Source organism: Styela clava, chromosome 3, assembly GCF_964204865.1.
Source record: "Styela clava chromosome 3, kaStyClav1.hap1.2, whole genome shotgun sequence".
Lineage (NCBI taxonomy): Eukaryota > Metazoa > Chordata > Ascidiacea > Stolidobranchia > Styelidae > Styela > Styela clava.
The window spans coordinates 22612950-22625189 of record NC_135252.1 but is presented as its reverse complement, the minus strand read 5'-3'; the positions used below and the strand labels follow the sequence as shown (position 1 = coordinate 22625189).

The 12240-nt window shown below is 32.2% G+C and overlaps 1 protein-coding gene across 1 annotated transcript; it reads right to left on the bottom strand.

Moving 5' to 3' along the window:
• Positions 1-212: 212 nt before the first annotated feature.
• LOC120343056 (heat shock 70 kDa protein-like) lies at positions 213-11414 on the bottom strand. Its single transcript, XM_078110771.1, has 14 exons — positions 11308-11414; positions 10033-10134; positions 9425-9554; positions 7714-7823; positions 6849-7100; positions 6386-6506; positions 3733-3871; positions 3238-3385; positions 2871-3035; positions 2226-2333; positions 1494-1694; positions 1189-1269; positions 649-720; positions 213-245 (listed from the first exon to the last, which is right to left on the bottom strand). The coding sequence occupies exons 2-14, from the start codon at positions 10096-10098 to the stop codon at positions 213-215; spliced, it is 1626 nt and encodes a 541-aa protein (XP_077966897.1). The 5' UTR covers positions 10099-10134; positions 11308-11414.
• Between the last annotated feature and the right edge of the window lie 826 nt (positions 11415-12240).

Genomic DNA, 12240 nt, shown 5'->3' with positions numbered 1-12240 from the left:
CAGTTCTTGTTCAGTAGATTTATTTGCACGAGTTGACTGTTTGGTAAAGATTTATAAAGGGTCAAATATAAAGTTCTGCTTTTCCCAAAATTATATGAAGGGCGCTCCAGAAGTGCGTGTACCAATATGGAGGTATAACTACTTTGGTCACCTGCCTCACATCAAGTTTTGTAAAGAGACTGAAACTTATAGAAAGGGGTATATGTACTTTGCTAACACAGACCATCCCCGAACTCGTAATAGAACTATTAAGAAATATCGGAATGAAATAATGACCTAACTGGAACAAACACTACGGGAGTGTTTCAACCTTTTTTCTTTCGTGGCCCACTTTTGTTGCATAAACATTCTGTGGCCCACTAGCTTTCTCATGCAAGGGAAAAACTACAAGAAAATCAAGACTATTTTCGCAAAAATAAATACTTTAACTTTCATAATTATAATGAAAAGCAGCAGCATCATTCATTGCAACTACAATTAAAATTTGACTATATTAACACAAATGAAACTAAACTTTTCAATAAACATTTTTGTAAAATGCTTGTGTCCCACATGAAAATGTATCTATAGCCCAGCGGTGGGCCATGGCCACTGGTTGAGAACCAGTGATCTAAGACGACAAATATTGTTTGCACGTTGTAATCTCACCTGCATTTTTCCTGTAACGATACCTTTTGGACTTTTCTCCGATCTCACATATGGTGACCTCATTACCACTTGCTGAATTAGAAAAATTATTTAAAAATTATTTATATAAAAAACTAAATTTGCTTCGATGTTGCTAAAACTGAAAAAATAAAAACTGTAATAAGCGTCTGAAAGAGTAACATCTACCATCAAATTCAAATGTAATCAACATATATATCATGGATTTAAAATAAGTTCATGTTTTGTGAAGATCAATATATTTAAAAATGACACGATTAAATTAATTCGCAGTCGAGGATTCTGTAATTCTCCGATTACCTAATCACTCAGAAACAGTTAGGTGGTCGTAACCAATTATGTAATTCTTATCCTGCCAATAGGAATATTGTCGATTAAATAATTTTTAGTTTTCGATTTTTTAATGGTGCCAACTTAAATCAACAACGTAGAATCAATTTTTACACATTTTACCACTATGAAAAAACGTATGTTATAATAGTAATGTAGGGAATCAAGCACTAAAAATAATCTAATTTCGACCTTTGTTGCTGACTTTCCATCGAATATCGCTTCGCAATATTGCTTCAGTTCTTCAAGTTTTTTTTCTACTACTTTTTTCCGCTTCAAAATAAAAAAAAAAACATTTTATACCTCTAAACCATGTTACCAAACACCGCGATTTGTACAAATTCCATGCTTCTGACGACAATAGATTAATGAACTCTGCTTCAAGCCAACGTAAAGTAAAATACAAGAAATTCTCTGCGGCATAATTTTATAAATAAAAACTTTCGGCGTATATTGAAAGCATTAGTAAGCATGTTGTGAATCATTTGAATACTTACTTTATTCGTTTCAAGCCATGTTATCGCTAGATCACATTCATGGAAAATTCCTTTTTTGTCTTCAGCAGATAACTTGTCTTTGTATTTATCTGTGTGAACCTTTTTCTTGGTACTGTAAGCGTATTTCTCGAGATTATTCCGTGCATTACTTTCTTCCCTGAGCATTTCGTCATGTTTATCAAACTCCAGCACTTTTTGAGTCTGGAGAAAAACAAAAAGATGAATTATTCAACAAGCAAGGAATAGGTTTGCAACTGAAACAAGGGCAAATATTTGAGGTAAAGAAAAATTGTCATAGATAAAAGCGGTTTTCATTGCGTTAACCTATCAGACTAACCCCTTCGCTATTAATGTTTCGGTTTAGTACACGGTATACCAGGAGAACTATATAGTTTGCTAATATTCTGATTCGGCAAAATAAATAAAACATATCCGTCTGTCTTTTCAAAATTGTGAAAATGTAGTTTTAAGAAAAAAAATATTTTTCAAATTTCAGAAATATTAATGGCTAATACTAACCAAAACGGCGCTTCGAAAACATGTGCACCAAGATGGCGCACAACCTGAACCCAAACCTGGTACACATAGTATGTTCAAGTTGTGAGCCATCTTGGTGCACATACTTCGGGAGCACCACCAAAACATTACAACATGTAAAATATTTCAGAACTTAACATAAACATTATTTACTCGTCGTAACTATCTTTATACTTGAGTAGCCCATTTACATACCATTTCCGTCAATTTTGCTTGACTCGTCTCTTCTATTTTACGTTTTTTATTTTCAGGTACTGTATTACTATTATTCAAAGCAGTCATCTCTCGAACCTGGACTATTTTCTAAAGTACAAAAGACTAAGTAAGAGTTACAGAAGAATAATTTAAAAATCAATATTTGCAAACAAATTTTAAAACAATTTTCACAAATACGATATTTTATTTCTGGAATTATTTCAAAACGGCATTCCACTATACAACATTTGTTAACTATATGTTTAGCGTAATACTATATATATATGTATTCTCAAACATGGCCATGGATTGTCGTCTTTCATGAGATGGAATGGGACAGCAGACATTTTACTTCTCATGGCAATTTAAACGTCAAATTCAGTTGTTTTTTTATTTCCCAAGAGCTGTTTACATCTATTGTTTATTTTTATTTTGTGTTGGGACACCTATACATAGATTCCTTATTTAGGTGATTTTCCAGAGTTGGAAATAGGAATTCTATACGAAACGTTTCATTGATGGGGATGAGTGGAACGGGTAAAAATTGCCACAGTATTAGACGGAATGAGACGGAAAAATACGTTCCGTGGACAAGTCTGTATACTCTGCTTATTTTCGCAACAAAACTATTAACCAATAAAATACCTTGCAGTTAGTAAATTCATTAGCCGCATGTACTGCTGCACCGTATGCAACAGCTTCATCTGGGTTAATTGTTCTGTTCAAGTGTTTGACGTTAAATGAATTCTGAAGAATGTTCCGTATATTGGGGATACGCGTTGATCCTCCGATGAGAATTATTTCATCAACCTAATATATTTATAATAAAAAATATAGATCTGGTAAGCTATTCTTAGAAGTATGATTACAAACGTCGGAGGCAACTTTCTCTAATATTAGCGTTTAACAGCGATAGAATTATATAGCAATGAAAATTCTAAAATTAATTATTTATTTCGATTAAAATTATAAACATTCTTTTAAATAAAGAATGACGAACACTAAAGGAAACCTTATGACGATTCTTTGTCAAAAACTTCGACATTTTTTGAACAATGGAAGTAACTTTTTCAAACAATTCCTCGTTTATTTTGTCAAAATCTTCTCGTGTTATAGTGCTTTCAAACGGCTCATTATTGTATAAATTGTCAACTTTTATCCTGCACATAAAAAAGTTGAATTAATTGAAAAATAAAATTAAAATAAATTACAATTCAGCTTTATTATGTCTGAAGGATTTTAAAATATCAATGATGTTTCCTAATAACAAAATCGCATTTAAATTGTTTGACATATATCAGACATAAACTAGAACAGAAATATTTCTTGCAAAACATTGAGAATACCTAATTGAATTTGCATTTCGTTTGTTACCTACTATTGGGACCAATATTTATCAGACTTTATGAATGAGATCTTAAAATCATTACATGCTTCAAGTATTTGGACAAGCACCAATCATAAAATTCATTTTTTGTTAGCAATTATTAGCAATAAATGAGCTTACCGAGCGCGAGAAGCTGCTGACAGACTTTGTTTTGCTTTTTCGCAAGCGTTTCTCAGTCTAGTTATTGCTTTTTTATCGTGAATTTCAATTCCCAAGTCTTTACCGTACTTCAGAACCAATCGGTTGTCAAAATCATCACCTGTTTGAAAAGACTAAGATAAATGAGCCAATGTTCTTTTTATCAGTTGTGTCTATGCACATAGTCTAAAGAAATAATACACATAGCCTAGATCAGCGGTTCCCAAACTATGGGTCGCAACCCACTGGTGGGTCGCAAAAGGAATCTTAATGGGTCGTGAAAAGATGTGGAAAGCTTTGATTAATTACACTGGTTTTTAGGATCGGTGGCGACTCGAATACGCAAATCTTCAAAAAAACCAATTAAATTAAATTGAATTTAAATTCTTATATGTGAAAGTTCTGTCTGTGAAATTCTAATCTGTACTTTTTACGATCTTCTCAAAGGAACAAAAATTTGCTACACAAAGAATGACCATGTGGCTTTTTTACGCACAGCAGTTTTGTACACTGGACAGCACTTCTTACTGTGTTTCACCCTAAATTTAAATAGGATTTAGATTTATTTTCTTTTGAAGAATAACATTATGTTTCTTTGGAAGAGGTCTTTTGTGTTCATTTATCAAAAATGACCTTACATTGTAGAAGATCACGAGATTTTTCAATAAACATTATATAAAATTCGACATCCATTGTTTCTATTTGTATTTTCTATACAAAAATCAAGTGTCAAATATCATAATTGTGGTAATCTTGAATAGTGGTGCAATCTTCACCTTATCTCACTCAGGTCATTGAACCCTTCCTCTCCCACACATTTTAAATTTCAAAGGTAGGGTTTAATTAAAATCATTTTCAAAATTCAAATTATGTCTTATTTTCAGTCCAGGTCTTATTTTCGAGGAAACACGATAGTTTAGCGATGATTAGCCATTGCTGTGTTCTGTGTTATGTCATAAAACTTTAAATGGGTCGCCATAAGCTGTGGTAATAAATAGTGGGTCCCAACTCGAAAAAGTTTGGGAACCACTGGCCTAGATACATACAAAATTTAAAATATCTTTTTTATCACACATATGTTGATTATTCATTTAAAACAAGGTGGGGCGAACCCATTTGCTATCGCCGGCCATTTTATCAGTCGAGTACCGATGAGTAAGTGGCCCGCACGCATGATATCTATTGATTTTCATCAACAAAAATAAACAACTGCATCAATACAGCTGAAGGTAATTTGATGTTATATTGCAGCATAAAATAAAAATAGAACATTTGATACATGTTTTTCCTAGTGATATTTGGAAACATTTTTGCTTCACTAAACGCTTAATATTAGGACGAATTGACGATTCGGAAGCTTCCAACGGCATGCCAGGATCGATCGAGCTCATTTTCGGTTGGCGTCATTTCTCTCGGCCGCGAGCTCCGCTCGGTTCGGGTATTTGAGATCCTAATTTCAGTTGGAATACCGCAGCATTTTTGACTCGAATGAACTGGTTGACTATCGAGGTATCACTGTACAATCAATTATTATTGTTTTGATATTCTCTAGCAGATCTAGGGATTTCTCTAACGTTGATATCTTGAAAATAAAATTTGGTGGTGGCATTGTGATAAAGCAAAGCCGGTGTTGCAAGAACATATCAAATTTGTATAATTATTAACATCGCAAAAATACGAATCAAAACTAGATATCCAAAAGTTTAAACACTTTTTATGGTCGTAACATTTCGTAGTAATGTTCTTTTGTCGACGCACAATTAAATTAATAAAGGAAGAGACTCTTTGTGAGATACTTTGTGCGCAACTGCAAAATAAATACACGACAGTTTTTCTTTTTCTTTTGTCAAATTCCACATTAGCGGCGTGGGCTTTGCGTAAAAGATCCATAATTCGCAAGCTTTCGAATACAAAAATTATAAACGAATCCATTCTTTCGCGATAAACCTATTTTTTAATGTAGGCATTTTTTTTATAAACTCTTTATCACTTTCAAATATTTTCACAGAAAAAAGTTACCCTATCCTCTAATAATCCATATTTGTTTGCTGATGAATATCGTAACTAGTACAAGACAATGGTTATTGTGATCCATCGTCGTTTTGATTTGTATTTCCCAAATTGTATTCACTCTATTTTCAAAAATTAATTATTTCATGTTATTGACGTCTTCTGCTTATCTTAGCAAACACGGTGTCGCTGACACGATGACTTTAGTAGTCTCTCGCGGTTCCTCGTCAATTGCGCAAATATTGTATTCCAGTATATTTTAATTGATGTTTTGTTATATATTTTGATCAATTTTGTTTGTACAATATTTCATGCACGACGAAAATAAAAATCTGAATCTGAATCTGAATCGTGATTCAACAAAACAAAATATATTGGATATATTGGATACGATTAAATTATGGCCGAATAACAAGAAGGAAAACATAATTTCATTGACGAATAATATTTTAAAGCATTGGTATTTTTTTGCGATCTTCATCCTTTTTGAAAACCCTAAATTAATCCGCTCTCCTTGCAACTTATTAATATTTGATTATGAGCCTTTTTTCGCATACTCATAAAATAAGCTCAAATTAATGAAAAATATTGAAAGAAAAATCAAACAACTTGAAAATAAACTGACCCCCGAAATTTTCTCCAAACGTAGATATAATTTTAACATCTTTGCTTGTTATTTTTGCAAGACTTATTTCGGTTGTCCCTCCACCACAATCAAAAATTAAAATGTTTTCAATTGTTTTTAGCTGAAAGAGAAAAAATGTGTGTCAATAAAAAATTGCAATTGATATCCTTAAAAGCGTTTCCAAATTTTGTATTATACATTATGGTTTATTTCACTATAAATTATCATTGCCTTTGAAGTTTTGAAGAAATGACATATATTTAATATAAAAAATAAAATTTATAATTTTGAAAATTTCTGTTTACCAAATCCAATCAAAAATTTCCATTTCATCATCAGTAAACACGCTATTACAATTTTTAGGCGAGAATGAAAATTGTGTGATATTAATTAATAACATAACAATATTTTGCCTTTTTGATATAATTTTTTATAAAATTGTTTGTTTATCATTTTGTTTAACCTGTTTATCATGCCCATATGCCAGCGCTGATGCCATTGGTTCGGTTATGAGCTTGACGTCTTCAAGGCCAGCCATCCTACCAGCGTTTATTGTAGCCTGGCGCTGTGCCTCGTTAAAAAATCCGGGGACGGAAATAACAGCTCTAGATACTGTTTCCTCAACGTGTGCTTTTGCTATGTCTTTCATTTTAACAATTGTCATTGCCGTAATTTGTTCTGGATATAATTCTACTTGCTTTCCGTAGCTAGATATCTGGAAAAGTGAAATTTTGAAATACCAGTATGCGAGTTTTTCACTTTTAATATTGAAAGTGATTTTTAGGTCAATATAAATGATAGATCCTAAAGTAATAAATTTGATGCTATGTCCAGAGAATTGTAGCAATATTTACTTAATTTTGAATCAAATCTAAAAATTCAAGTAGATATGGGAATCTAAAAGCCTGAAAATTTGGTAGGTAGAAAAATTTGGCTCGTTTGTCCAATATGCAAACAAAAACTTTACATTTGTTATGCTTCTTCAAATAAAAATTCCCGAATTCTAGAATAAAAAATTGAACTTATACCTGAAATTGAGCGCAATGACAAAGCCAGGTATTGAGAGAGAAAACTTTTTGCGCTAAAGGACAACTAGGTAATATAACCTCAAAAATCATTAAATTAATGCATCGTCAAGCATTATGGTAACTAATAAATACGGAAAGGTTTTCATCTTTTCCTAATTTCTCAGTGATGCCAAAATGGAGGCTTTTTAAAACGACAATAGAATATGTATTTTACAATGACAATATAATCTACATTTATTTCAAGCAGATTCTATTCGATATTACAAAAAATTGATATCAGAGAATCGCAAAATTTCTTACTGGTATTTGGCAATATCCATTTCTGTCAGGTTCGATAGTATATCCCAAATATTTTTTGTCTTGTTTCAATTTTTGATCGTTATATAACCTTCCGATTATATGTTTGATGTCTGTAGAAGTATAAAAAGAATTGGTTTAAAATATCAGCTTTAAAAATAAAAAACTTAGCTAATGATTTCAAAAGTGGAAGTTATCCCTGACTAAGCCATATTTGCAGCATAAGTAGGTACATCTCATTTTCGTTAATTTCGTAAATGTTTTAAATAGACTTAAAAAAGTCTATTTACACAGTGGAGCAAAAACAGTAAACATGTATTAACTGGTAACAAAATAGAAACGTGTTTTTATGAATAATATAATTTGCAGAGATGATCCAAAGGAAATTCATCAGAACGTAATATCTTCGATAGCGTGAAAATCTATCATCCGCTTTCAGATTTAAGATGAAAATAAATTACATAACAGTCACGCCACTGTGGTTGGTGATGGTGAGTAATCAAAAGATAATTCCAAAGTATTTTTATTTAGGTGAAACAACGTGGCAAAATAAAATGTAGTCACTAAAAATGTTGGGTACATCAACAAATAACAAAATCTCTGCTGGAGACATAAAATGGACTGTGCTACCGGTGGACCTGAAATACTAGTTTAGTTCATCGCGCATTGGTAACGATTATCACCGCAAAATTCATCTTTATTAATTTAAATGGTATTTGAAAGCTTTACCGTTTACACAACGAATTGAGACTGCGTGCAATAAGACCTTCTTAGGATTTTTATTATTATTTTGAGTGTACTCTTACTTTCAATTGGTGTACTCATTGGATTCCTTCACACTAACGGAATTTAATCGTTACAAATGTTTGTTTTCCGAATCGACCCAATTATTTATTGTTTAGGCTCTCTATACAAGGTGTCTCAAAAACAAGTATACACTTTTAATTTTGATTAGCTTCCCAGGTACTCATCCTAGAGCGTTCATTTTTTCAGGAAACATAGTGGATAAGTAGTAAAATTTAGGTATTGTTTGCATTTTTCAACAACCCACAGAATGACAAGAAGATTGACCCAAGAAATGGGGTGAAAATTGCCGTTCGGCAAGAAGCATATAAAACATTGAGGCAATCAGCACTTCACGACAAAGAATTACGCAATTCATGGAAACTTGATCTGTAAGATCAAGAAAACCATGCAGCGGATGCTTTGAGGAAGCTGAATCAGTTTCAAATTCTCTGTTAAAGAGGAGCTAAGTTTGCCTTACTGATTTACATGCTTCTTGCCAATCACCAATTTGCTTTTCATTTTTGGGCTTAGTCTCCTTGTCATTTTGTGGGTTGTTGAAAAATACAAACAATATCTAAATTTTACTGGTTATCTATACTATGTTCCCTGAAAAAAATGAACGCTCTATGCTGAGTACCTGAAAAGCAAATCAAAATTAAAAGTGTATACTTACTTTTGAGACACCCTGTATACGACGTTGATCAAACGAAGACGCAATTGAAATATCGATATAGTAAGAAATTACGTACACATTTAAACCATATTTTCTGCACTCGAGTATAATCCTTTTGTAGTTATTGAAAAGATCAGTGCTGTTATATTATTTCTTTTTTTGATTTTCAGAAAAAAAAGTTCAAAATAAAATCCGTCATTAGGTAATAATTCAAACATAATTCATTGTTTGTTTTATTTTCAATGTTGCACTTACTATATACAGTATTTGCTAGGTTCAACGGAGCTTGATGTTTTGCGGAGTCTCCGAATAATCTTTCCTCTTCGGTAAAAGCCACATATGCTGGTGTCAACCGTTTTTCGTGTTCATTGGGTATAATTTGCACCTGGAATTGGTATATAGGCAGTAAATAAAATGTCAATAGAAGGGAAAAATTAAGAAATAAAAACGAAACATAAGATGGATGTTAAAATTTATTGATACAAATGACCATCATGGCCACTGCTGAGGTCTCAGCTGAGCAGATAGCTAGTGCGGACGTGACAAAATAAATAACCCCATACGTGATAAAAAGTGCTCCGAATTTAAATTCTGAAAGATGTTAGAGTAACCTCCTTCGTTGCACCACCTTTTTTGTACGAAGAATTAAAAGTATATTGGTGTATGTAAAAGGCTGACCAAAATAGTGAGGTATAGAAGATATCGAAGAGGTATACTAAAATAAAATGTTTGAAGTAGAGCAATCATATATAAGAAAGAAAAGAAGTACGCTGAGTTTTATTGTAGAACTCCTAGTGATGAAAATCTGAAGACAAGATTTTGACTTTTTGAAGTACGCGCCGAAAAAATAATCTTATACTCACTATTCCATTCTTGCAAATAGCAACGCAAGAAAATGTTGTACCGAGGTCAATTCCAATTGCCGCCATTTTTCTTATGAGCAATTTCTACTTGACTGGATGAGTCTGAATAAAATTACATCAAAGGCTTAGTCTAGTGGAGATATCGAATGCCTGCAAGGAGAAGTTGCTAAAATATGTTGGTTAACTCATGATGAGATATATCATATACACACTTTGGAAATCTTATCTGAGAACATACTCCTTTTTTAAAACATTATATAAAATTATAGCTACAAAAGTCCACAAATGGAGATAATTAAAAATAAATAGTAAAATGCTTATTGATACAATTGTCATTTTGGTGGCGACAACTAAGTCATAAACCACCCTAAAAGTATATCCCAAACAACAACTACTCAATACCTTATATTTCAAAATAAATTTGTCAGAGTGCACACAAAACACATAATTATGCCATATATATAATTAAAATGCCTGATGATCATACACGCAAAGTATTATTATGTGTAGTTTGAAAAATTAAAAAAAAAAAAAAACATTAAACTTTCCATAAACAAAATTTGGAGGTTGGATGTTCGGCATATTTAATGTGACCACTCTTTCATGATTTTATCATACATAATTATATAGGTACTCCCGTAATATATGTACCGGGTTAGAGTTAGACCATCATTTTATTTCGATTTTCCCTATTTTAAATTTATTACAAGTCCGAGAACTATCTGTTTTTGTCCCCCTCATAGGCTTCCATCCCTTTACACAACTTGATAACTTGATGTACAGTAGGCGAAAAAAATTAGTTACCTCTATATTGGTATAAATACTTCTGGAGCGATGTTATATGTACCAAACCACACAGAATTAGAGCCCTAGCTCTACAAAAACCGAATTTTTGTAGCGTCCTAGTTATTAACCTATATCCAATCGTACTCTACGGGCTTTCATATCAGATCTTAAGATTTTCCTATCAGCAACAACTATCGACAATACTACGATAATATTATACAATTATATGTATCAAATTCAGAAAAATATTCAAGATAAAATACAAATTCTGCACTATTGATCAAATTTGCACTTATAAAAATAGAATATTACTATGATAGAACATATGGTTCGCTCATTGTAACCAAGCAATTGTGCTCTCTGTAACTAGAGAGCATACATTATCTGCTTAGCATAGTAACATTGGCTATTCCAGGCGTAAAAAGTTTTTAGATTACTGATAACGAATATATATATATATATATTTTAAATACCACATAAATTTCTCACCAAACTTTTCTTCATATAAATTGGCTTCACGTCTTCTCTACATGATACATGATTTACATATATCTCTATATTACATACAACATTACCTGCCTATGATTCAAATCGTGAATGCGGAACGATTCACAAACATTCCAATTCAGTCGACGAGTTCAGTTACCACAGGCGTCTCTGTCTATTGAAGTGGATCGATTATTTGCAGCGCTATTTGTAAATCTCTGGCGCTATCTATCGAGTCCATGGGACACACTAGAATTTATTGAATTTCAAATGATGGTATTTTATGATTTAAATTTATAATTTACTTTTGTCAAGAATGAAGTATTATATAATCAATACCAGATAACATTATTACGGTTTTCTCATTTCATTGACCTTTATCCCTCACAACAGTTAAATAGGTGGCCTGTACTAATTTCGTTGCATATGAACACGTTGTTTAAACGTTCCAATCCTATATCAATATGCCCATTTTGATTTTGTCATGGATATTTCATTTTGCAGTATAGAGGACATTTACAGAATCGGAAGCTGTTAAATGCATAAGGATGGTTAAAGTTGCATTGTCCTCAATATCACTGAAAATCACTTTTATTTTCCTTTTAAATCCTCTTTGAAATGTTTAACTGGCAAATGGGTATTCGTGCTTTGTTTGCGCTGATAATAAAGGATGCTACCCGTCCGTCATACGATACTTTATACGACCTTTGTAAATACTGAATCTGTTTACCAAGCGCCGCTTAGATATAGCGGCAAACCTTGCTGACACGCAAGAATCGTTGTAGGAGTTGGGTCTACTGGAAATTTTATTATAGGTATATTCGATTCACGTATGTTTTGCAAAAAAACACTCATTATATTCATAGCTAAATAAGCTTTAAATTCTTGGTAATAAATTAAAATTTAACTTAATGACGCTGTTTGGCCCCTTGTATA

What these genes read in the sequence shown, in the direction of transcription:
- LOC120343056 (XM_078110771.1), bottom strand. Translation starts at nt 10,098, where the DNA reads ATGGCGGCAATTGGAATTGACCTCGGTACAACATTTTCTTGCGTTGCT. An exon ending in CATATGGGCATGATAAACAG is followed by an intron (nt 6,507 to 6,848) that starts GTTAAACAAAAT and finishes TTTCTCTTTCAG; the next exon opens with CTAAAAACAATTGAAAACAT. An exon ending in CATGGCTTGAAACGAATAAA is followed by an intron (nt 1,270 to 1,493) that starts GTAAGTATTCAA and finishes TTTATTTTGAAG; the next exon opens with CGGAAAAAAGTAGTAGAAAA.